The sequence below is a fragment of the Penicillium expansum genome, assembly GCF_000769745.1.
Source record: "Penicillium expansum strain MD-8 chromosome Unknown contig224, whole genome shotgun sequence".
In the NCBI taxonomy this organism is placed as follows: Eukaryota; Fungi; Ascomycota; class Eurotiomycetes; order Eurotiales; family Aspergillaceae; genus Penicillium; species Penicillium expansum.
The window spans coordinates 203,094-228,501 of record NW_015971275.1 but is presented as its reverse complement, the minus strand read 5'-3'; the positions used below and the strand labels follow the sequence as shown (position 1 = coordinate 228,501).

The window sequence follows — 25,408 nt, the reverse complement described above, 5'->3', positions numbered from 1 at the left end:
TCAATGGGAACGAGCCGATTATCTCCCGTCAGATTAGGCTTCTTCCATGGATAGGCCAAGACAAGACGAAGTTGGCAGGTCACCATAGTATGCAATCATTTACGCATGTGGTCTCTGGTATTATGCTCATACATCATATAGCAGCTTCGCAGATAGACAGAGCCAAGCCGAGCTTGCGAATTATGCCACTAGGCGGCTCTGTCACATATGGCTCCGAGTCAACGGACGGCAATGGCTATAGGAAAATTCTCCAAGATATTCTTACGTCGGATGGCTACATTGTGGACATGGTCGGGTCTCGCAAATCTGGTTCGATGACGAACAACGAGAATGAAGGTTGGCGGGGATTTAGAATCGAACAAGTTACCAACAAGGCCAAAAAATCAGTTCTTAGGTTTCTGCCAAACCTCTTCACTGTCAACGTTGGCTCAAATGATTGCGTGCAGGACTTTGAAATCGAAACTGCTGGCAAGCGAATGAGTGACATGCTCGAATACCTCTGGATGACGTCTTCTGGCTCAAGAGTTGTCCTTTCTACTCTCCTTCGAAACTTGGACGGAAAGATTGAATCAAGAGTCCTACGCATCAACAAGCAATTCCAGGAAATGGCAAAAGTGAAAGCAGCTGAAGGAAGAAAAATCATTGTCGTGGACATGCATGGTCCCGATGGGCCTCATATCAGTGATCTGGCAGATGGCACACACCCTAACGATGTGGGCTATGCGAAGATGGCATCGATTTGGCACAGAGGTATTCATGAAGCTATACATAAAGATTTGATCGAGGAGCCACTAGGATCATATGGGCTCCAGGGATATTGCATATGATCCCCAGGGCCATCCATCGGGGCAACCCTTAGTCAGCCAGCATCTTGACGGGAGGTCGGCGAAGTCGGCTTTGCCCGAGGTCACCACCTGCACTGGCTAGGCAATGTAGGAAACCTCCTTGCATTCAAACCGATTGAGCAGAAATTCAAGACAAGTTACCATCCTTGGCCGGATAGAGTGTCAACCATATATCAAGATCTCATTCGATTCGGTTGAACCATCGCACAGTAGACATCTCGCGTGCTTGACTCATCCCTCGTATCCGAGAATCTGAATCAGATCCGCATTGAAGATGTCCATCTATGACGACTCTTGCGAGTGTATGTCTGATCTCATTCTTTTACTTAACCACTTGACTTATTCTAAGTAGTGACTAGTTCACTCCCTCTTTTAGATTTTCCGGACGAACTTGAACTGCTGACATTGTTTCCTGACGCCCTTGAAAACATTAATGTCGCATCCAATCATTCTTCTTTCGCAGACAGTGATGTTCAATTACCTTCTCTCAATGAGGACTTCGTGGACTATGGCGGTTCTCCTATATCGGCGCCCAGTGTCAATCCAATGCTCGACGAGACCTGTGTAACCTGGACAACACAACCGAATCATGAGAATGATTCATCTATAATGGCCAAGACCTACAGCGGCGAGAATGAGCAGCCCAATAGGTTTGATGGCCCACTTTTGCATTATCCTGCGTCAGACCGGGCCCACGGACCCTATGGAATGTTATCTCTAGCAATAGACAATAGCTACAGCCTGTCGGAAAACCAACAGCTACATTTGAATGGAGTCCCACCGGAGCGGGCAAAAAATTCCAGACGAGGGCTTCCAAGACGTAGAAGCCGATATAATATAGAAAAGCTTGGTGGAAAAACTACCCCTGTGTTTATTCCGACAAATGCAAGCCCCTCGGAACCTCTTATGCGGTGGCAGCAGTCCCCTCCTGAAGACGAACCTGCTTCTTTGTCTGCTATCAAGGATGCAGTTCAGAGCTCATATACAGACAACTCAGAGAACGGAGATCAGACATGCCTTGATCCTGGATCTGGAATCTATGCCCACCACATTGCCGACCTTTTCCAAGTGCATCGTCGGACTAGCTCTCGTCCAGCTTCGACGACCAGTGGTGGAAGCACTGCTAGTGCTTCGTCTCGCCAATCAGTCACGTCGGGCATATCAAATGGAAGCCACAACTTAACGTATAAGGAGACAAACGGCCGAGTTTCAAGTGGAGTCCGGAAATCGCAAGGCAAAGGAAGAACTAGAAGACAGACAGCCGCAAGCAAGTCGCGTTTATTCTGCTGCAATTTCTGCTGCGATCGATTCAAGAGCAAATATGATTGGACGCGACACGAGAAGTCGCTTTATCTAAATTTCGAAAACTGTGTCTGCGCACCATTCGGGGGATCCGTGATATCGCCATTAACGGGCTGTATGCATTACATTTATTGTAACAAACTGGATCCTTCTATTGAGTATCTTGATGAACATAAGCATGGAACTTGCATGAAGAGTTAATCACGTACTTTTCGGCGCAAAGACCATCTTATCTAGTACCTTCGTCGTTTCTACGGTGTTGATGATGTCCCGCTAGTCGACGACTGGAAGATTAGCCTCACTGATTTTACGTCCCGCTGTGGCTTTTGTGATGTTTAAAATACTAGCTGGGAGGAGCGAGCTGATTACTTGGCTCTGTATTTCCGCAATGGCTTAACTATGGCTGACTGGGAAGGCGATTATGGCTTTCCCCCTTGGATCGCAGAACGGGTAATATACAGCGTGCCTCCTTACCTAATTGGGCTTGAATCGGACACGCTGGTGCCTTTCTCTGCTACTAACGGATAAGTCCAAGATTATCTTTCCCAGATGCTCTCGCGGGCTACATTTAATAATGAAATAGGTGACTATGAAAATCATGATCGGTGTCGTGAAGAACAGCCGGGTATTACATCGTTACAAAGCCAATTCAAGTCGGATAATTTCTCCTTGGATTCATACACGTAGGTCCTGACACTACAACTGAGCTACTTTGCCCAGCAGCAAATGGTTCTCGGTATTGTTCTGTCAGATGAGATGTTTCAACTTGAGGCACGCCGTCTTCTTTTCGCTTCCGATGACCCTTGGAACCAGACTATCGCAGATCACCCGCAATGGTTGGCTATATTTCGGGCGAGTCAAACGGTATATTGACCTATCGATTTCTTAAAGAAGGTCACTTTGAGCATGTACGCATTCTACTAGCGTGGAACATGATAGTGATCTACAAACATTGCTTGACTGAAAAGCACTGAAATTTGTTGTTATTCAAAGATGGCTACTTCCTTAAGATCTACTCTTTCTCAGAAACTATAGTTGCCCATTCGTGCTCAGTGCGACCGTACATGATGTCGCCGAGCCAACCCTTCATCTTTCCGGTAACCTCGCCAGGTTCATTCCCTTGCCCCATGGGGATATTGATATCATGGTCTCTGTGGCGAATGTGTGAAATAGGAGTGATAAACCACTAGAAATGAATGAGCATCTGGAATCTTAGCGAAAAGTCAACAGTGGACAGCAACTTACCGCTGTTCCAGCAGCAAATGACTCCAAAATTCGGTTCTCGGTGGAAGCCTCCAAAACTTCCCCAATCGTAAACTTGCGCTCCGTAATCTCAAGTCGATCCCCGAGTCTCTCTTTTGCTAACTCAATGCAACTCCGGCGAGTGATACCATCCAGAATGAGATGGTCATCCAACGGCGCAGTGATCATCTCTTTCCTCCCATCCCGACGCCGCCATATCAAAAAGAAATTACTACCACCAGCCTCCGTGCACTCCCCCTCTGCACCATATAACCAAAGAACCTGATGGAAGCCCCGACTCGTCGCATCTTCAGTAGCAATTACAGAAGGGCCATAGTTCGCCCCGACCTTCGCATACCCAAACCCACCCACCCAGGAGCGCACCGTATCTTGCGGCGAGGTGAGCAAGCGCTTCCCACCCGCTACCATATCCATGCGCGGCATATAGCAAGCAATGATATACAGCAAAGCTTCCGTGGGAGCCTGCATGCCGAGCTGAGAATTCGAGCCGATGATTGTCGGGCGGATGTAGAGGAAGTCTCCAGCGCGATGTTTCGGGAGCCATTTCGCCGCATCGACGTGAAGGAGAGCAATGATTAGGTTCTTCAATTCCTCCGACGGAGCCGGGGGCAGGGAGATGCGCTTTGCGGACATCTGCAGACGGACGCCGTTACAGTCTGGGCGGAAGAGTCGAAGGTTCCCGTCATCGCCGCGGTAGGCCTTAAGGCCCTCGAAGCATTCGTGTGCGTAGTGGAGACAGGACGCCGTTGGGAAGAGGCTTAATGGGCCATATGGTTTGAGCTCTGGGGTAGACCATCCGATGTCTTTCTTCCAGCGTACGATGATCATGTGGTCGGTGCAGATGGTCTCGTAGCTTTTAAGGGCGGTAGCTTCATCGGGTACATCGCGTGGATCGGTGGTGTATGCGTAGGTTAGCTTTGAGGCGTCCAGGGGCTGGGGGGTAAATGAAGTCATGTTTGAAATCGTGTAGAGTACGGATCAATAGAAAAGATGCGTTCCTGTCAATATAAATAGCTTATAAGGTCGTGGAAGTCGAAATTCAGATATACTAGGCGTAAGGCGTAGGGCGTGTACGATACTAAGGCGTGTTGGCACGCCCTACGGAGTACAGATCCACAAAGCGCCCCTCACCAATTATTACGATCGCGCAGAGATTGGTGTTCGGAGGCTTTTGCGAGATAAATATAAACTATTAAGCTGGTTTATGCTAGACGGTAAGACATAATAACACCATTCTTATTTGTCGGATGAGAGTCCACTATTGATAGGAGTGTGTAAGGTAAATCGGCAATGACTATCGAAGGTATTGCTACTGAGGCGTCATTAACTAGGAACATATTTTTAATTTGGGGAAGCCATGATGGACGTACACTGCTAATACACTACAGTGGAAGGGAGCAAGACGAAGATAAACCGAGATAAATGAAGATGATGAATCTACATACCGCTATGAAGCATATACACAGCTTCATGGGGACAAAAAGAGAGGTCTGACCAACTGGAGGCAAGAAAACAAAGTCTCACTGCCTTGCTGCTTGGGTGCATGCCTGGATATATCCACCAACAGGAATTATGCGCAATCAAGGTCCCGAGATTTGACAGAATATGTAAGCACAAAAGCACAACGATAAAGTCCACAGGGGGGCTTGTTTAACTAGTTAAAAGAATGAATCCTTCTCGCGATAGCATCAACATGCTCTTCATCCGTGCCACAGCAACCCCCTACCACTTTCAGTCCCGGCAAAATATTCAAAAGCCCATTGAACTCCTGAACCCACACCGAAATATCGCCTCGATCTAGCACCACCGAGTTATCAAGTTCGTCGTGACACTTAAGACTCGAATTGCCTCGGATTGACCCGATCCTCGACCTCACATCGTCAGACATACCCTGCAATGCTATCATAATATGACGCGGATGGGCACAATTCACCCCAAAATATGTTGTATAATTCTCTGTAAGACGATCGACTTCTCTAATCGCATCTTCAAGGGTTCTTCCTCCACGCAACTGTCCGTCTGTCTCGATGCTGAACGAGACGTGAATGGGAAGATTATACTCACGCGCCACCCTCACTGCCGCGGTGGCCTCATCCAGATTTGTTACAGTCATGATACATAACATATCTACACCTTCTTCAGCGAAAGCGCGAATCTGGACACCATAATACTCCCGCGCCTGAGAGAATGAATACATGTCCGTGGAATCCTTGTAGGCATCTTGAAGAGGTCCCATGGCCCCACTAATGACGATAGGGGTGGATGGGGTCTCAGTCATGTGTCTAAGGTCACGGAGGATCTTGACTGCCGTGCGGTTCAGATCGACGATCTGTGCGACGGAAAGGCCAATTGTGGAAGACCATACAGGAGAGCCGCGCCAAGTTCGAGTTTCGAGGACGATGCCAGTTGAGTGGGCCAGGGCAATATTGACATAGTCTTGGTAGATGGAGAGGATAGTTTTTCTGCCCTCTTCTGTACCGAGAAGTGGAAGAGTGGAGAAGCCAGGCATATCGATATTCTTTCTGTAGATGAGGGTTGTTTCGATTCCGCCTTCGGTGACGAAGAGCTCGGAGGAAACCAATTGCGGGAGGATATATGAAAGCGAACCCATTTTGTGGACTTATTATTGCAAATTCTCACGATCGATGGCGAAATATCCTTTAAATAGGACTGCCGGTTTTCTACGTAGATAGGTATGTTCATTGCCCCGGGGGTTGCGGGCCCCGGGGGTTGCGCTCCTGGTCTCAATGGGTATGAAGGAGCAGCGTAGCGCTGTGGTACGGGCGACCAAGGGAGTTCAGTCCTATTCGCTATTATTTCCGGAAAAAGATTACCTATGTACTATCCACTAAATATAAGCTCATTGTATTACCTTCCACTCTCCATATAGACTTGGCTTACGGTCCATACCCATTGTGTCTTTTTAGAATAGACAAATTCAGCATTAGAGTTTACCCCCGGGGTTGTGGGGGGCTGACGCCCCGGCACACGAGTCCTCAGCTATGACATCATTATTTCATTTTGTATTATTTCGCAAACTACCGCTATTAGTGCCGTATATACTAGCAGAAAATAGGCTTTTTCTGTTCCTTAGACTGTAGAACTGTGCATTCTCGACTACTCAGGCTATGTCATAGCGGGTAAAGGTGAACGTCCGCATGGAGCGTGGTAGCGGCGGCATTTGGAAGTGACGAAGGTTGTGGTTTGAGGAGTTTCAACAGGACGTAGCTGTTCTTCTATTTGGCTAGGTCGCACTTCCGTGAAGAATTGGAACATTATCGATGTCCGAGTTGCTAGACTACTATAGCCCCCCCGCATGGGAGGAAATGAGTACCCGTCAAAAGCTCATATTCTTTACATTATTTAATCACATTCGACATTGAAATTTCGTGCCCGATAATAACTTGATCTGATATAGATCTAGCGTGGGTTGAGCGGAACTTGCGTTGTTTAATGTGTAAGGCGAAAGGCGAACATGAGATCCCACCAAATGCGAGAGGTTTAGCGAGCACGTTTTCGCGAGGCAGTTTGACTGATTTTGCGATTTGCGTAGCCAAGGAAGAAACGACTAGCACTTCAAAGGGAGGTAAATCCCGCTTACTAAGTTTAAAAGCTAATGATCGATCAATCATTCGCCCTCGGCATATCGGACTCTCCACGTAGGTACATGAAAAAGAACGCGCTCCACCGAAAGGCGAGAAAAAGCGAGAAGAGACTACGGAGTAGTGGAGGCAAACATCTTTATATGCCGTCTTCACAATGTTTGTCACGTTGAAGGGTGATCTAGTTTAACTGACGTAAGTATAAATAGTCGACAAGTTCTGCTTGATCTTTTACAGCGGTAAAAATTGTGAGTTGGTCCCTCTGGTTGAATGTCTTTCTGTTCTCCTCTCTAATTACACTGAGATCACTTGAAGAACCATGAGTCAAATCATCTTCAAAGCTCCAACTGTGCTGAGCCGCCCCTATCAAATCCGGTCTCCTTGCACCCGGTTTGAAAAGCTCACAAGCCATCCGACGTCCATCCGTCCATCACGAGATGAGATCAAGCACGAACGCCTTTCCCATCAGAACCTGGAGGTTGCAGTGCGCAGCCTCCATCAGGATGGACTTGTGGTTATTGAAAATGTCATCCCTCATGACTGCCTCGACCGACTTAACAAAAAGATGATTGAAGATGCCTACTCTCTTCAGTCTAGGAAAGGAGACAGTCCATTTAACTACAACCCCGGAAATATCCAGCAAGATGCTCCTCCAGTACGGGAGTACTTCGAGCCCAGTATCTTCCTGAGTAAGTCCGCAAAGCCCCAACCACACTTTTAGTGCATAGTTTATAACTCTTACACAGATCCGATTGCCATTCAAATCACCTCGACAGCACTAGGCCCCCGCCCGAAGTGGACATTTTGCTCGGGAAATACCGCAATGCCTCCAACTGCAGAGAACCCTCCGACATCTCAACCTGTCCATTCAGACGCAGATTTCAATCATCCAATTCATCCTTTTGCATATGTCATCAATGTTCCCCTCACCACCATGACCCCGGATAATGGCTCCACTGAGGTATGGCTGGGAACACATACTGACGCGGGTCTCCATGTCCAAGAAGGACTGCACGGGGAGCGTGCTAGTGGTCGAATAAAGCTCGATGAGCTAGAGAAGCGCCGTTTGGACCGCCCGCCATGTCAACCAGTGGTGCCTAAGGGGTCCATTGTCGTTAGAGACCTTCGACTCTGGCATGCTGGAGTTGGTAACCAGAGCAAGGAACCTAGAGTCATGTTGGCAATGAGTAAGTTCAAGTTGGTCTTTTCGGCTGTTTTCTCCGAAGGCATCTCTAACATCGACAGTCCACTTCGCTCCGTGGTATAGAAACCCTATGAAACTTGAACTTGCGGATGACCTGAAGCCTTTAATTGAAGGCCAGACCGAGCTGGAGGTTCCTGTGGACTGGGTGAGCAAGCCGAAAGCACTTTCCCGCTATCTGAATCGTGGCTTTAGAAATGCCTACGACTTCAACCAGCACCCTTGATCTGAAGGAGGTTGCTCCTGCTGGTAATTGATGGCCAAGCCACGGAAGAAAGGATCGGATCTCTGATCGATGATACATACGACCATAGGGTGTGGGGAACAGGGCTTCCCGTCCGCTTAGCCGTACTAAGCCCAGTATTATATCTCAGGGTTGGAATGTTATTGAAAAGTAGAGTCATTTGATTTTTACCCGGCTTCTCCCCTATTATTTGTGCTCTATGATCCTCTACCACACATAATCTAATACATACGACCATAGGGTGTGGAAAACAGGGCTTCCCGTCCGCTCAGCCGTACTTAAGCCACACGCCGGTGAGTTAGTAGTTGGGTGGGTGACCACCAGCGAATCCTCACTGTTGTATGTTTTTTTGTTGTTTTAAGCTTCTTAGCTAGCTTCTTTCTATGGAGTAGCTCCTCCATATAATGGAATTAATCAAGTCGCCTCGCTACATTTTGTCATGATTACGGAAAAGAGAGATGGAATGTATCCAGCGAAGAACCATGTAGGTTCCAAACGGGCGAGGCCTGGGCAGCCACAGACTCCAATAGTAATTTGCTTGAGGAAAGAGTACCACGCTCTGTACATCTAGAGTGCTGTCATCGGGGTAGTGTTTGAAGGGGGAGAAAGAGCATCTGCTATAATGGAAACCGGCCATCCGGTCACTTTCCCCCACCTTTCCAACTCCTCCGCCATTTCCACGCGCTTTGGGGTATCATGAAGCCAAGGGGAACCTATAGATAAAATAAATTAGAAGAAATAGGCAAAGGAAGTGTTCGATAAGACTTACAAAATGCAATTGGGCCAAATGCATTAACCCAGACCGGTGCCGACTCGCTTGAAAGGGCTAGGGCACAAATTTCAGTCGCGTGGTATTCCAACTTTCGCCGTAAACATTCTATCTCGTTGATCCGTTGTAGAGCTTTCAGGGGCTGAGATGCAGGCTGTGCTAGCCAGAGAATTCCCATCGCAGTATGGTAGTAATGTAGAGTTGCCACTTATGAGGTTAGAGGCCGAAGGAAACGTAGGTCGAGTATTCTCACCATGCCAACTTCGTAGTGTCCAAATAGATGGGAAGCTACTCTGTTTCCTGAGACCAGGGGTTTGTATCATGTCAAACGATGAGGGGAGTGATGCTTTCCTCTTATCTAGATCGGCCTTCATAACTTCCCATTCGAGCCGGGTCAATGCAGGTGAATCGACAGACAAACACCGGTTGATAATCTTGCCGAGTAAGAGTGTGACGTGATTAGCGAAATCCGCATCCTCTGTTGGTTCTGGTGGTGCATTTTGATTGGAAAGATTGATCATTAACCCACGTTGCTCTATGAGAGCCACTGTGATGTCTTCTCTTAGGTAGTTCCAATAGCCTGCGCTAAGTAAATCTGCTGAGAGATGAATATGTCGAATTGCTAGAAGAGAATAGCATCCTTGTAAGTGACTCTGAGAGCTGACGTTCTCTAAATTTGGGACTAGGTTGTTAGCATCTGCCACTTCCAGGGCAAGCTTCAAGAGCTAGGAGTGTCGAAAAATTACTGACGTGTGATAATTTCATAAGATCGCAAAAGGCAAATGGCGGCAAGTGTTTCGCCAAGAGGAATACTATCAATATTCTTAGTGAGGGAGATCAATCTCTGCACACTGTCATAGTGGTAGAATTCAGCAATCTCCAGATACACGTCTTCTGAAAGGGTACGATGTTGGTTGGCAGCAGCAAAGGCGAGAATGGCGCTGAGTAGTAATGGATTATATCGAGCCCTGACAGGAACGATATCCTTGAAATGGCGCTTGCTGTCATTGAGATCATACCATGCGGCCAACGTTCCTATATAGTGACGGAATAACTTGGCAATTTTTTGGTCCTGTAAAGCGTATTCAGGATGCTCCGTGGAGGGATATTCGGTTTCGTGGCGAGTTACCGAACTCAAAGGGCTCGATCGGTAAACTGGACCTCCCGGCGCTGCTATTGTGCCTCCTTCTTGAATCCAATGACAGTCACGGGCAATGCGTTGACATGCTGAACATTTGGGTCGTTTTCCGTCGCCTTTCGTTTTATCATAATGAGCCCGCGGTTAGTAATTGATGGCATTGTACGAGTCGACGTATACAATACTAACATTTGACCCGCCGTGACCTACACGTTTGGCTGAGCAGTCATAAATTAGTAATCGATTTCTAGACTTCTAGGGAATTCAAAGTGATAAAAGCGAGACGGTATGGTCTTGGCTTGAAATTCGAACAGTAATCAAGGAACGACTCGACTGACTCACCATCCTAGAGATACAAACCTCGTATTAATTTCAGAGACTCAAAGCTGCTCGACCAAGCAGGGACTTACGATTGCGTTCAAGTGGCCTTGGCATTTACGTTTCGCGAGGCCTGAGAATACCTTAGACTTGAAAGATATGTGTGGGGAATAAGAAACTAGGAGGGGCTTGTAAGGCATGATGTTTTGCGAGTCTTCGCTTTTGCCCTTTTCACCCCCACTTTATTACCACCTGATCGCGCTGTATGGTCGTGGCTATGACATCACTGTTTGTGCTTTCACCGCCACATGCTCCGTAGTACTTTAGGCAGATTAAAATTTATTGTCATAGGGAACACCGTTGAGTAATCTGACCAAGCCCAAAAACGAATAGCGAGTTGTGAATAACGAAAGGCGAGACATAGCAAGATCTCCTTCATTCCCACTAAAACTCCACACTGCAGGACGCTATGCCTATCTTGATCAGTCTACCACAAATCGCTGGCCTTGGCAGTGATCCGATTCGACACTGCTCACTACGCTAAACCTAATGAGGACACAGTGAATATGACTAAGATTGTACAAGAACGAATAATTGCAGAGGTGGTGAATTGGATTTCGATTCATGTTAATGAACTTCAAAGTTCCGAGCCAGGGATGTTACTGAAACAGTGCCAATGTGTCTGCAAGCACAAGGTCAAACAGGAATGTAGACCTATTCGAGGCCCCATTGCCGGATGTTTGTTCATGAACGAAGGACAATTGTAGCCTGCCCTGATGAAAGGCAGAGATCCTCTTAGCCACAATTCAGCTTATTCCTAGGGACCTAAATTCAGCTCCTGAGGCTTTATAGCTTTGAGAAGCGTATAGGATAGACGCTGGACGGGAAATGCTGCACAACTAAGCAGGCACATAAGTGCTGCAACAAACTATGGCTTCCGACCTAACCAACTCCGGCACTTAGTTTATCCATTACACTATTTATGACTGACAGGGAGTCAAAATAATAAGAAAAAGCCAACGACATTGACAACAGTCGACCCCGCAGCTCGTCTTGATATGCGGCTGCTATCGTACGGTGGACCAATTTGTCTTCCTTCGTATCCACAGCCAAAGATCGAAGACCGCTTTGCGACGACGTCGAATTTCGCCGGCACTCACAGGACGACCCCAAGCCTGTGAGACTGCGCTGCGTATCAATTGCCGAAATGTCCTTTGATAATATGTGTTCCGCGTGACAAGGCATGAGTCAGTAGCTTGCATCATAATCTCACAGGCATTAAGAATGTCCTCTTCTGATTTATCTTGGAGCCGCTCTACAATCAGCAATAGGGGGAAGCTTCCCTGAATTAGCTGAATTCCGAAGAGGTAGGGAATGAAGCTGATGTCTGGGTCAAGCTGCAAAATTTGCCGCAACCAAAAAGCCGCATCTAATGAGTGTGAGATTGTGGATGTGAAGGCTGGAGAAGTCCAAAACTCTTTGTCTTCCAATAGAAATTGCCAGTCCCACTTCCCCACTAGTGATGTATGGAGAACTTGGACTAGGTATGACGAGTAAGCCACCACAGTTTGTGTTTGCCAGCCATGGTCCTGGACTAGCTGCATGTCGGGTCGGTTTGACACTTCGGCGGAAACAGTTGAAGATGCCATAAAAGCGGACAAACTGGTTTGATAGACCTCGAGATGACTTAACACTTCAGTCTCTGTAACTTTGCAAGCCTCGTTATCTTCCAGCCGCAGATTATTGAGCCCCATCACCTCTCCGGTGATCGTCATAAGCGGAAGAAAAAACCCAAAAATGGAGGAGTCGCGACAGCGAAAACCAGGGAAGACCTGAAGTTCATTCTGCTTTGCTGGATGAAAGCAACGAAGCCCCTGCGAATGGAGACTGTTGCTGTGAACACTACCGCCCTGCCATAAGGTTTCGTCCAGTGGCAGTAAAAGATTCCCACACTCTGAATCAAGAATTTCGGGCGGACGGTTATGAGACAATGCGAGATGACGATCAATAATGTAAAGAAGCCACCAAATTCGTCTTCGCTCTTCGTTGTGTTCCTCCGTTGAGACATGATAGCTTTGATCATGGATTTCAAAGCTATCATGGATTTGCTCAAATGCGCTATTGAGGCTCGATTGTGTCCCATTAGAATGGGAAAAGTTCGGGTCCTTTGGCAAATTTGATAGCCCGTCAGCAAAGGATTGGGCCAATCCATTGATCTGCTTATCAAAGTCTGGCACAATTTCCGCCTCCTGATTTAGTTTGAGCTCTCGGGCTAAACTAAACGCCGTCTTCCACCTGAGAAGGAATCAGGAAACAGGATATGAAAGACAGACAGAGCTTAACATACCATCTCATCCCTGCGGCTTCCTGTTCGGTAGAGACAACCGAGGCAATATGGATGTAAGTGATTACCTGATCAAGCTGAACATCATTTTCCATCACGGGATGGACTGCCATAGATGAGCAATGCAGCCCTGCCAGTGAAGGCTCCTGATTTTTGGGCGAGGCATCGTCTGAAGATTGTAATAATGCTCTCGTTAGGTCGCCGAGGAACTGGCAGATCTTCCGATGTTGTGAGGGTGGGATAGATAGAGAGGCCCGATGATCAATAGCAGCCATCCAAAGCATGCTTGTTAAAAGCGCAGGGCTGGTGACCCGGAATTCATCCCTCAGAAAGGAGCTCCTGTGCAAGATGTTTGGAAATGGGCTAGTAAAATATAGTTCAAGCAAATGGAACACAAGTTGTGGAGGGAGACCTTTTTCTAGAACAGGCATCACTGTACTCAACACAGGATATTTTGTCGAGAGCCGCAAAATCGGTTCATTGTCTGGGAGATGGTAATTTGTTGGTGGTTGAGATAGTGTCGGTGGATGATGCCCCTGGCTCGGAGTATCAGGAGCCATATCAGCCCCCTTCCAGATTTCCTGCAGTGGCAGCGGAGGCTCGTTGTCTTCTGGGCTCAATTGTGGCAAGCTATTGAGCAGATGAGCCGTTGGAAGACATTCCTCTGTGACATCCCTCCCTAATCCTGCCTGCAGCTGTAAGTCATCTGGCATAGAGCGACAGTCCTCCATGCACAAGGTCAAGAGAGCATCGATTTCGTTGGTTCCTGGCGAAGACGATTGTGTGACTGAAGTCGGAATGGTGGGATCCATGGATGATACAGTCGATTGTGACGCAAGACTGCAGTTTTCGCTGGTCTGTCTTTGTTCTGTAGGACTTGGCGGTGCGTCTACCCCATGAGTCCTATTCGCATTGGCTAGCTTAGACCGTGCTATGCGACCTCGTTTTCGAAGCTTGCGTGTAATTTTGCAGTCTACGTCGTTGCGCAGACAGTGCGAGCATGGTAACGAGGATACCAGATCGCATCGCACACGGCGGGTATGGCACGCGTCGCAGGCGACTTGATTTCGTCGCAATCGTCGGTCACCGTTCATGGATTGGATCGGGCGGGGGACCGGGAGTGATGGCGAGTTCCCTAACTAGAATTTGATTTCAGGATACAGTATGGTGTAGTTAGTGAAAACACTTCCGACCATTGGTTTTCCATGGTGTTAAATCACTCATAGCGGAACTGGAAATTCAACCTGTCAGCAGCCTTTTCCTCGTTTCCCCCCATTTCCCCATCATTCTTCCTCTGTTATGGGCCTGTTTGGGGAGAAAAGCGGCTCTGAGTACTGGCGGCATTAATTACCCGTCAGCATCCCTTTCAAGTAAATCTTTCCGCGAAACATATTTCGGTCCGTCGTAATGTCTCCGTTCCAGCCGAGAGAATGATTGGCTATTAGAGTCCATAGCCCCAGCTCTAGTTCGGCGCTAGTTTCCTTCGCGTTAGCCAGTTCTATACATCCAACAAGATAGTCCTCGCTTGTCAGATGCGTCTCCGAAGAGATGGGTAGGATTGGCATCTGAAAAGACTTGGTCCTCGATGCAGCAAAAAGGTACATTCCAATGAAGGTGGCATTGCAACTGAGCCCAACATTTCAAGGCATGCATTCCTTTGGGAGACTAATGTAGGAGAGCAGGGAAGGAGCGATATCGTGGGTTGGCAGTGTCCGCCAAGTTACGGGGAAAATAATTTTTGCCACACTTTGAACACCACATCCCATATCCACCACGTCTGCATCTGGGGTCGGGACTATATGGGGCCGGAAGGGTAAATTTCCTGGGGTATGAGCTGCAATTATCCGAGAGAATGAGGTATATAAAGCAGCTGATTGCCAGCAGGCTTCTAACAACTACTCTCACAACAGCTACTCTCATATTATCTGATTAGGTGGATTTCAACCTTCTGTTATTACTTATTCCGTCATATCTTTTCATCGATAATGATAGCCTCAACAAAGAAGCCCTATTTCGGACTCACCGGAGGATGGCTTACCTTTTGGCTCACGGTGGGTTGGCTATGTTTCCATACCTCGTCTCAGCCGGAGGAATGCTAATACAAGTGAGGTCTCAGGTAGCATGTGCTACTGATATGATGCTATTTGGATACGACCAGGGTGTTTTCAGTATGTTATCTTTCCCTTTCACTCCTATGCAGTCGTCCGGGATACTAACAGTATATTTATCTAGGTGGCGTGGTGGTTACCCCTGACTTCTTAGAAGTCCATGATCTTGTTGGCCCTACCAAAACCAAAGTCCTTTCAACGGTTGCTGCCATTTACGACATCGGTTGTTTCTTCGGAGCCATACTCGCCTTTACGCTAGGCGAGCGACTGGGCCGCAAGAAAGCCATTCTTTTGGGTACCGTCATTATAGCCGTCGGTACCGTTCTCCAGGCATCATCTTATAGCCTACCCCAAATCTTCATTGGTCGAATTGTGCTAGGGTGAGTGGGTCAACGATCTTCATCTACTACCAATAATCCTAAATCACCTAGTCTCGGGAACGGAATCAACACTGCAACAGCACCTATCTGGCAAACGGAAACAGCACAGGCGAAATGGAGAGGAAAATTGGTCATCCTGGACCTTGGGCTGAATGTCGGCGGGTACTGTATTGTCAACTGGATAAACTATGGACTTTCTTTCCGCGGGGGCGCCATTGCATGGCGTATGCCGATCGCTCTACAACTTACTTTCGTCGCTGTCTTACTCGTAACAATCCCCTGGCTCCCTGAATCCCCAAGGTATGATACCAAGTCCTTTTGCACAGAAGATAGATGTGGATTTGACAAGAATTCAGATGGCTCATGACACAAGCCCGCGAAGATGAGGCGATGGAAGTACTTGCGTGCATCGAGGCTACATCCATCAACGATCCAGTTATCATAACTCAGCGTGATGAGATCAAATTCAGTATCACATATGAACAAGACAATTCCGTTCGATGGCGCGATCTTCTGCGCCGGGGCAAAGCCGATAATACTAAAACTCTTCGACGGTTGCTTCTTGGTGCCGGCACACAGGCAATGCAGCAGTTACAAGGTACTTTCCTGTCCAAGCCCTATTTCGCATAAAGTTTTGAACATACTGATGAAAATTCTGCATCAAAGGTATCAACATAATGAGTTACTATCTCCCGCTAGTCCTCATGAACTCGGTCGGGCTTTCAGATAAGATGGCCCGGCTGCTGACGGCCTGTAATGCGACCTCGTATTTCATTTTCTCGTGCGCCGCAGCCTCAATTGTTGAGCGAGTCGGCCGTCGAGGCTTGATGATGTTATCTGGTTTCGGACAGTTTATCTCCTTCTTGGTTATCACAATTCTCCTATACTTGGCTGAGAATAATAAGGTATACGCCACTGCTTCTGTTGCCTTTTTCTTCCTATATCATATCGCTTTTGGAATGGGTATGCTGGGTGTGCCGTGGTTATATCCCACTGAGATAAACTCACTCCCCATGAGAACAAAGGGAGTGGCAGTTTCGACCGCGACTAATTGGTAAGTTGTCTGAAACATATTCCCATTGAACTAAACCATGGTTCTCATGCTTTAAATTATCCAGGATTACGAATTTTGCTATAGTCGAGATTACACCTATCGGTATTCAAAGCATTGGATGGAAATTTTGGATTGTGTGGACTGTCCTCAACGCGGTCTTCCTGCCAATTATATATTTCATATATCCAGAAACAGGTGAGCTTATCCCAAGAGGTTATGTGGATATTATGTATGTGCTAATGTTTATTAGCAAACCGGAAGCTGGAGGACATCGATGCATACTATCGTACCAACCCGCCACTCATCGTTGTCGGTGATGCTGATGCCATTTCGACCAAAAGACCGCTTCAGTTCGTCTATCACGAAGACGAAGAAGTTCAAAAGAATGCAAAGGATATTGCCGCTGGTGCTGTAGAATACGAGGAACATGTTAATTAGGTGGCATGAATGGCGTGTGGGGGTGATGATAAGTAGTTGTCATAGAAAATTACATGTGGCTTTCCCAAACTGGAGATATAGCGTTCGGGGATCTGCAGCGTCCACTGCGGTCTTGTATATCCTTCATCCTGAACTCGAGGGCGTCTATGACTCGGCCTTTGCCGGATAGGTGGGAACCTCGCGGAGAAAAATCGCCAGAATCCCGCCGAATTCAGTAGTTTATTTGATTACCAATTCTTGTCCGGAATATTATCACATAGCCCGATCCTTGGACCTATCCATAATTTCTCATATTCTTCCTTTACCTGCAATTTTGGACTTGTCACCCATAATGTGTGTCACTTTGGCCTAAGGCTACTAAGGAAGGCAAACTGGGACAGAAGAATTGGAATGAGACTAGAGTGCATCGATTTAGTCCCCGGTAAGGTGGGAGATAGGAAGGCCGCAAGGGGTGGGCACTTGAACGGAAAGGGAAATCCATGAGACGCTGCCTGAAATCTGTATGTCTCGACTGTTATCAACGAATTTCATACAATTTCAAGTGATTGGATAACTTGAAGGGCAACCCGTTGCTTGTGTATGTAGGTAGCTCCACTATTTCATCACGCTGTGTTGGTAATTTATTCTCTATCTATATATTTTGCCCTCACCATCCATCCTTTCTTTCTACTTGGGTGACAAATTTTCTCTCTCCCCTTCAACTTTACAATGGCCGCTCATGACGATTTCGAGTCAGACAAAGACATTCCTCTCGAGTCAGGTCGAAGTGATTCGAGCTCAACACTACTTCCTCGCGCCGACTCTTGGAACTACCACTCCAGAAAATCTTCCCGGCCATTAAGGGGAGGGCAGATTTGCAGTTATAGAAATTGGCTAATCGCCCTCAATGCTCTTCTGTTTTTCACCTCTGTAAGCATGTGGGTCACCGGCATATTTGGCAGGAAGTCTGAGCAATGCCATTGCGATACGGAATCGTGGACAACTAAGTTTGAGGAAGACTGTGAGAAAAAACACTCTCTCGAGAAAGGCGGGCAGAGAGAATTAAGCCAGCTGATCAAGATCTTTCCCTATTACAGTGCAATATAGAAGCCGTGTTACTTTCCAACCTCACTCCTATTTCGGTGGACCTCCATCAAACAAGACAGATGAGATGTGGAAACGACTTTCTCCCCGTGAGTGAATCATCTTATGACTAAATTGAGAAATAAAACAACTACTGACTGAGTCGCCTCTTAGCTGGTGATGGTATCGTGGAACTTCCAATCGCAGCTGCAAAGAACCTTCCCGAGTCCCTGCCCGCCCCAAATAATCCAGAGACTATGCTGGTTTACGGTGTATCGGTCTTTCACCAGCTACACTGTCTGGTATGGGTTTCAGCTTTCCATCAATTCATAATGGATCCCGTTCAACTCTAACATGCAAATGTCTAACCTACCACACAGAACTTCCTACGATTCGCCTATTACCCCTCATCCTTGCAGGATATGGACGAGGAAGAAGTTGAATTCCACCGCGATCACTGCCTTGACTATATCCGCCAAGTTCTAATGTGCCATGCAGACCCTACTTTCGAGCCCATGAGTGAAGTAGGAATCAATGGCATGGGGGCTATCCATCAGTGTCGTGATTACGATAAGATCTTTTCTTGGGCCTATGAACATCGGTCAAATAAAGTGCATGGGTCGGGATACACCGGTGGTAGACTCACGCATACACCTGGCGACTTGAATGATTTTGAAAAGGGGCCACATGCTGGACATGGTCATTGAGAAAATTCATAAACTCGGCCAAGATTCACTACGTGTTTTACCTCTATCATGCGAGAATGTCAAACTTTCAGAAATTAGAGGGTCTAAACCTACAATATTTTCCCAAATAAATGCAGTAACAATCAATTTCGCGTGTGTTTTTCTTTAGTTCCTTGCTTCCGGCAATGATAGTATTTCATAATACCCAGAATATGATATGTTAAGGTATGATTGTCAAATGACTCGGTAGGATAGAATATTATACCCAAATCTTGAAAATATTTTGAATACACCCATTTCTTACTGAATGTACTATATAGTGACGCGTAGAAGTATGGTAAATTTTTTAAAAAAGTCACTGTAATGTATAATTCGTTTTTGTGCATTGAAAATTTCAAAGGGTAATGTAGGTAATATTCGAATCACAAAACCACCCTATTGTTCTCGATGAAACTAATATTTTTGTATAGTAGATAAGCTAGTAATAAATTGTATTGAATGTTTCATATAACAAGCTTAAGCATTTGAAAAAAAAGCAGTAAAGAAGTAAAAACCTAGTTCCGGTATGTTACGCTCAATAAAAGTGGGGCACATGGAAACTCACTTTCTAGTTCATTGCTGAACCCGAGGCTGAACAAAAGCTGAACCCACCTGCGTCCTGCACACCACCTGGGCAAATAGGTGCATATGCATGCCATATATTCTCCACTATGAGGTCAATTCTAGCCTACCTAAAGTAGATTGGCACTTCGTGTCTCCGGTCCGATCTACGAACACCCACAAATGACTGCGTTTTGAGCCCCCCTACATAAGTAGGTCTGGATCACTCATATCACAGGATAATGCGGCATTTTGTTTGCACAGGCTAGCCTGATAACCTAGTTAAAGAGTGGGTAAATGTACATTCCACAGGGCTCTTTACATTGACTTCAAACGTAGGTGTTCGCAAATCTGGGTCGCAGTCATGGCCTGGTTTCTCTATGTGCCCTTACTTCGGCGAGGCTTAATCAGACTGACTGGGCTACAGACACTACGCAGAACTAGATGAGGAGATAAGAGATAATTTGGTGTCTTATTTATTGGAAAGCGGAGCATGGACATATTGCTGTAACTGCTGTGGTTCTCTGGCTCCTGTACTCAATTGAACAGCTCCTTTTTCTTTTTCTTTTCCTTTTCCTCCGATTTCTTTCCAGAACTGACAAAATGTGGTCTTTGAAGCTCCGAGATTCTGATTCGAAGTACCGAGAGATCAACAACAATGATGGAGAAGATACATCGCTTCCAGTGTCTGAAGATCATAGACATTGGAATCTTCTCCTGTACATTGTGATTTCAATCCTTGCAACTGGGTGGACTACGACCACAATTCTCTATTGGAAATCATCTGCTATTGCTCCGACATTTAATGGCAAGTTCCAGCTCGGGACATTCACGCCTATTCCAGAGGACGTCTTCAAGCCGGTGAGAAAGGTATTTCAACCTGATGAAAGATATATTGGAAATTCGAGAGAAGTGGATCACCATTGGGATGACTTGGTAGCTGGTAAGAACAAACCCTCTCAGTCTAAATTTATTGTTTACTCACACCCCCCACTTATAGGCCATGACGCCGTCTGGATCGAAGACCCCGACAGATGGAGTTTGCCCGAGGGCATTGTCGCGCCATTTGATCATCCACACGAAACCGATCCCCCACAACATGATTTCTATGTGGTCTCGATCCTTCACCAGCTTCACTGTCTAGTACGTCTGAGGTTAGCGTCATCCAATAAAAGACTCTTTCTAACTCAAAGTGACAGAACATGGTTCGCTTTCAGTTCTGGCAGGCCCGGGATGGTGTCGATCTCGATACCGAACATGATGCGGTCAAATGGAATTTGCATGTCTTGCATTGCTTTGAATATCTCCGACAAGCAATTTCGTGTGGAGGAGATCTAATTATAGAGGGATCAAGCCCAATCAAAGTTGGAGAGGGTAAACTCAATCCTATTTCATTTTATTCTTGATGGACTGGCCTAATGATTCCGTTTCAACAGGGCATGCTACTTCTGTCACTGGCTGGGGGGTTGAACACGACTGTATTGATTTTGAACTACTGCGACAGTTTCAGATTGAACAGGAAAGAAAATACAATCTAACCTGGCAGCATGATTTCCATGGATGATAGAAAACCAGGGCCGGGATTTGTGTGGCCGTGGCAGTGCCTAGGATGAGCTGATGGCCATTTGGTAAGGTAATCGACATATACGAACAGTATGTTATCAAAGCAGGGTATAATACAATTGTCTTTGCTTTAAATGCTGCTTTCAGGAAGATATGGCAGGCATAATCTATGCCAAGCATAATAGATTACCCAAGTAACGTGGAAAAATTGCTATGGCCCTTGTTTCCTCCCCTTAGCTTACAGCTTGATGTAGTTGTAGAAGAGAAATTCAAGGGAAATAAAGTAAGCTCATGAATCGATGTTCTTGCGGTGCCTTCAATACTTATCATACTCAATGTACGGTGTCTCGGTTAGAAGCTATGCCCTCTCAATGGTTTTGTTTCTACATAAGCTGTTTGAGAGATTTTGTATTGTTAGAGGCGTGTCATTCTTTAGGAAACTCTGGTGCTTCTGATGCCAATGTAATAATTTCCCTGGGAGTAGCTAGGTCCCATATTGGAGTGTGTTAACATAAAACAGCTTGTTAATGGTATTAACTCAATACCGCGGTACCTTTTGCTAAATTCAAAACTTATATGATAGTCGATTTAGAAATTAAGATAGAGGGATGTAGGTACATAACACCACCCAACTTCCGTTGTCATCAACAAGTCATCCTCCCATTGGATTCTCCTCAGTAAATCAAGCTCGTGGCATGGCCCTCAAATTCCATCTTTCTAATTGGCTGAAGTAACATATAGTCCTCATTCTTCCATGTCCTCAACCTTGCACTAGCAGGTGGACGGGACCCAGATCGGCTTGGCAACATCGTGGTCTGCATTCTCTTCAGCCTCGCGCTTGGAAGACCAAACCCAGGCGGGCTCCGGGCTCTCAGAATTTGCATGCTCCTCGCGCTTGGAAGACCAAACCCAAGCCGGCTCCGGGGCCTCGGAGTTTGCATGCTCCTCGCGCTTGGAGGACCAAACCCAGGCCGGCTCCGGGGCCTCAGAGTTTGCATGCTCTTCGCGCTTGGAAGACCAAACCCATGCGGGCTCCGGGGCCTCGGAGTTTGCATGCTCTTCGCGCTTGGAGGACCAAACCCAGGCGGGTTCCGGGGCCTTGGGATTTGCATGCTCTTCGCGCTTGGAAGACCAAACCCAAGCTGGCTCCGGGGCCTCGGGATTTACGACAGCCTCGGTATTGATAGCCAAGCTACTGGCAACTGCAGCCAATGCGACGGCCAGGACTGTCTGAGCGGCGATGAATCTCATATTGAAGACTATACACAGTTAATCTCTGTATACTGGATGCAAAGTCAACTTGCTAGCATTTATCTCACAATTGTTTGCAGGCTTAGACTGGGAAGATTGAAATGCTTTGGAGGATGGTGCTTTGAAGTTCGATATTGATGTCGATAGAAATATGATTTCTAGGTGGTCAACATTCCAAGTATTTATAATATCAGCCCTGAAGCGGTCACATAACCAAAAAGTTGCTTTCCATTAAGCCTGTGAGCTGAGCTATTCTCGTGTTGACTTTCTTTTTGCGGAATGCGTCTACGTCAGCTGTTCGTGTCTCCTATCGTGATAATAATCATTGTGTTAAGGCAGTGAGGAGATAGTTGTAAGGGGCGATGCGTGCTTCAGTCCAATTACTTTGATTCTTCTCACAGCGTTGCATGGGCTGTCTGCGACTCTGCCTCTTTTCAACCCGTAATTCTCCCATTGACTGAAAGGTGGAATAACATACATCAAGCTAGGGGTTCCTAGTTACATCTCTTATCTTTTTCTGCAAGTTGTGAACATTCCAAGATTCTGCCATATCGGAGCAATAGCACGAGTGATAGATCGAAATCAGTACTGAAATTATGACAGGAACTACCGGTAATACGTAGTGATCTGTGCTAGTGTATATCAATAGGGCCCTTATGCTATGCCTTTTCAGAATACTTTCACATGCAGGTCTTAGGAGAAGGATTTCCATATATTTCAAGGGCGAAATGCCTAGAAGACAACCATCTCCTACCCTGCAGACGCATTCAATTATTGCTACTTGATTTTCCTAACTACAAGTCCTTTCGCTCAAAGCTTCTTTTCAATAAATTTACTCTAAGAATCTTCAACCACCGCCAAAATGAAACTTCCAAGCATACTGTCTTCGACCATGTCCAGAGATTATACACTTGCGGATGTATATGATGAGAAACACCGACATGTTGAGGATGCTCAATCAACCTCTATTGAGACCCCGCTAGGGGGAACTATAATTCGACCTTTTGTATCCAAAAGACTTTGCAGGGCATATCTTATCCTTCTACCCATTGTCTTTGGGCTGGGAATTGTTCTAGGCTGTACTAGTCTTTCATTCTTCAAGAGGCCTGAGTTTGTTCCAGGACTACGTCTGAGAACCCCTATACCCAAAGAGATCTTTCAGCAGCGACTGAAAATTCCATTTGTGCCTGACAACAGATACTATGGCAGTGGTGACGCTGTCGATAAAGCCTGGAAGGAAATCACAAGCGGTAAGCCGGTTTGCTCTTATTACACCAGGGATAAATGCGGTGGGCAAAAGAAAACTAACTTCCAACCCGCAGGAGGTGATTCCATCTGGCTACAGAATCCATCAGACTACGGCTTAGCCAAGGGTATTTCTGATCCTTTGAATATTGATAACACCGATGAACGGTTCTACGTCTTGTCAAATCTTCACCAACTTCATTGTGTTGTAAGTCATACAATGATTTCCGAAGAATCACATTTGTGGTGTTTCAGTAAAGCTAACTAGTGACTATTCATTAGAATGTTGTTCGACGACGTTTCCGCCACTACGAGTCTCAAATCAGCCAACCCGTCAACGAATCAGAGGCGATTACGGCGGGCTGGACAGAGCATACTGATCACTGCTTTGAATACCTCCGTCTTTCAATCACATGTGGAGACTTCCTAGTTATGGAACCTGCTAGTCCACCGGGAACAGCGCCAGAGCTGACAGCTGGAGGGCTGGGATGGGGGGTAGTCCACGAATGCATTGATTTTGACGCGTTACGGAAATGGCAGGCTTTCAAGAGACACGAGTCTGAAAAGTTACTATCTTAGCATATATTTGCCTTGTTGGAAAAGATCCATACTTTGAACGTCCATTATTTTTTCCTATCTGGAGTGATATATTACCCTTCCAGTATGCTAAGCTCCGTAAATTACTTACGCGATCCAAGGAGACTTACTTTATGCCAATACACGTTTATCTCACGTTTATCTCACGTTTATCTCTTGTCTTTAGCCTCTTTCAGTATCAATGCCTCGGATGTGACCGTGTTTTGTACTGCATAATAATAAATACTAGTGCGGTCAGGTTTCGTATTTTATGGCGTACTGGTTGTAAGATGATTTAAATTACCCGGGTGCAGGGAAGAACAGTACTTCGTTAATGGCACGATATATAATTTTCTAACCTAAAATTACAAAATCCAAAATTTGATTCAACAATTTAAACAACCTCATATATTTCACCAGGCGATGAATTCTCTAAGTGGAAAATGGCAAGATAAGCGCAAATACCCATGTGTTGATAATTTGTCTGCTAAATAACATAGAGCTAGCGCCGTACAGGGTGCGTGTCATATATTAAATAGATTCCCTCTTTGTCTCCTGATTTCCAATCTCAATTCCAATTTTTACCCAGCCTTTGCTCCTAGCTTATATGAAATTTAAGGCAGAGGTTAAAATAAACGATGTTGGGATGTCTTCGCCAGACAATTATCACGGAAATTGCCATTGCGGTCAAATCAGATTCGATCTCGATCTACAGCAACCCTTGTGGCATGTTTTCACCTGTCGTTGCTTGATATGCAGCAAGAAGGGCCACCTCTGGATATTTCTCGAGGAATCTCAGTTCCGTATTACAAGCGGACAGCAAGCTATGGCTAGATATACTGCGAATGGTCGTAGTGGGGAACATTTTGTGAGTTGCCTTCAATATTGTTCTTCAATTATATCTATCACCTAATTTATCACTATTAGTTTTGCCCTCTTTGCGGTACAGGAATCATGGCGAAGAATCATGTGATACAAGCGGGACAATTAGGCATTGCTATAAATGTGAGTGATACTTGTCTCAGACTGCTAAGTCTAGATTTGGATCTAAACTGTCTACAAGAAAGAGCTTTATTTGGCATGAATCCCTTCACTTTTGAAGTTAAGGCGTAAGTAACCTCAAGTTCCTTCATACGAGATCTTCTTTAATGTACAAAAAAGCCTAGATTACCCCCTATACGATAGTGTATCTGTCTCTACTCAATTCCACGGACAATTGCTGAAAGTATCAGGTGAAAACCTAAACCTCTATACCGGAGGCTGTTACTGTGGTGCCGTTACCATAGCCGTGAATCTCAAAGCTTTATCAGAGGTGGAGATCAAGGAAGATAACTGTAGTATTTGCCAGAGAGTAGGTATCCATCCCCGAAAGCTTTTCGTACTATCAGATCTAACCAGGATAGAATGCCAATATCTGCA

General features: G+C 46.1%; 10 protein-coding genes across 10 annotated transcripts; 6 read left to right on the top strand and 4 right to left on the bottom strand.

The window, feature by feature from the left end:
* Positions 1-182: 182 nt before the first annotated feature.
* PEX2_067200 (SGNH/GDSL hydrolase family protein) lies at positions 183-827 on the top strand (the record flags this gene model as incomplete). The annotated part of the gene is made up of 1 exon (XM_016743991.1): positions 183-827. One exon carries the CDS (start codon positions 183-185, stop codon positions 825-827), a length of 645 nt encoding a protein of 214 aa, XP_016599704.1.
* A 2,332-nt stretch (positions 828-3,159) lies between these two features.
* Positions 3,160-4,364, bottom strand: PEX2_067190 (Aminotransferase, class IV; the record flags this gene model as incomplete). Its single annotated transcript, XM_016743990.1, has 2 exons — positions 3,160-3,333; positions 3,393-4,364. 2 exons carry the CDS (start codon positions 4,362-4,364, stop codon positions 3,160-3,162), a joined length of 1,146 nt encoding a protein of 381 aa, XP_016599703.1.
* Positions 4,365-5,064: 700 nt separating this feature from the next.
* Positions 5,065-6,021, bottom strand: PEX2_067180 (homocysteine S-methyltransferase family protein; the record flags this gene model as incomplete). The annotated part of the gene is made up of 1 exon (XM_016743989.1): positions 5,065-6,021. One exon carries the CDS (start codon positions 6,019-6,021, stop codon positions 5,065-5,067), a length of 957 nt encoding a protein of 318 aa, XP_016599702.1.
* A 1,310-nt stretch (positions 6,022-7,331) lies between these two features.
* Positions 7,332-8,439, top strand: PEX2_067170 (phytanoyl-CoA dioxygenase family protein; the record flags this gene model as incomplete). Its single annotated transcript, XM_016743988.1, has 3 exons — positions 7,332-7,701; positions 7,759-8,199; positions 8,258-8,439. The coding sequence occupies 3 exons, from the start codon at positions 7,332-7,334 to the stop codon at positions 8,437-8,439; spliced, it is 993 nt and encodes a 330-aa protein (XP_016599701.1).
* A 3,310-nt stretch (positions 8,440-11,749) lies between these two features.
* On the bottom strand, positions 11,750-14,120 carry PEX2_067160 (Zn(II)2Cys6 transcription factor; the record flags this gene model as incomplete). The annotated part of the gene is made up of 2 exons (XM_016743987.1): positions 11,750-12,977; positions 13,030-14,120. 2 exons carry the CDS (start codon positions 14,118-14,120, stop codon positions 11,750-11,752), a joined length of 2,319 nt encoding a protein of 772 aa, XP_016599700.1.
* Positions 14,121-15,011: 891 nt separating this feature from the next.
* Positions 15,012-17,006, top strand: PEX2_067150 (sugar porter family MFS transporter; the record flags this gene model as incomplete). Its single annotated transcript, XM_016743986.1, has 8 exons — positions 15,012-15,077; positions 15,143-15,194; positions 15,259-15,514; positions 15,566-15,814; positions 15,871-16,112; positions 16,214-16,568; positions 16,633-16,763; positions 16,819-17,006. 8 exons carry the CDS (start codon positions 15,012-15,014, stop codon positions 17,004-17,006), a joined length of 1,539 nt encoding a protein of 512 aa, XP_016599699.1.
* A 915-nt stretch (positions 17,007-17,921) lies between these two features.
* Positions 17,922-18,775, top strand: PEX2_067140 (oxidase ustYa family protein; the record flags this gene model as incomplete). The annotated part of the gene is made up of 4 exons (XM_016743985.1): positions 17,922-18,006; positions 18,083-18,178; positions 18,243-18,370; positions 18,449-18,775. The coding sequence occupies 4 exons, from the start codon at positions 17,922-17,924 to the stop codon at positions 18,773-18,775; spliced, it is 636 nt and encodes a 211-aa protein (XP_016599698.1).
* A 1,182-nt stretch (positions 18,776-19,957) lies between these two features.
* PEX2_067130 (oxidase ustYa family protein) lies at positions 19,958-20,918 on the top strand (the record flags this gene model as incomplete). Its single annotated transcript, XM_016743984.1, has 4 exons — positions 19,958-20,297; positions 20,355-20,497; positions 20,554-20,728; positions 20,791-20,918. The coding sequence occupies 4 exons, from the start codon at positions 19,958-19,960 to the stop codon at positions 20,916-20,918; spliced, it is 786 nt and encodes a 261-aa protein (XP_016599697.1).
* Positions 20,919-21,688: 770 nt separating this feature from the next.
* Positions 21,689-22,168, bottom strand: PEX2_067120 (uncharacterized protein; the record flags this gene model as incomplete). Its single annotated transcript, XM_016743983.1, has 1 exon — positions 21,689-22,168. One exon carries the CDS (start codon positions 22,166-22,168, stop codon positions 21,689-21,691), a length of 480 nt encoding a protein of 159 aa, XP_016599696.1.
* Positions 22,169-23,030: 862 nt separating this feature from the next.
* On the top strand, positions 23,031-23,992 carry PEX2_067110 (uncharacterized protein; the record flags this gene model as incomplete). The annotated part of the gene is made up of 3 exons (XM_016743982.1): positions 23,031-23,418; positions 23,491-23,621; positions 23,696-23,992. 3 exons carry the CDS (start codon positions 23,031-23,033, stop codon positions 23,990-23,992), a joined length of 816 nt encoding a protein of 271 aa, XP_016599695.1.
* Positions 23,993-25,408: the final 1,416 nt, after the last annotated feature.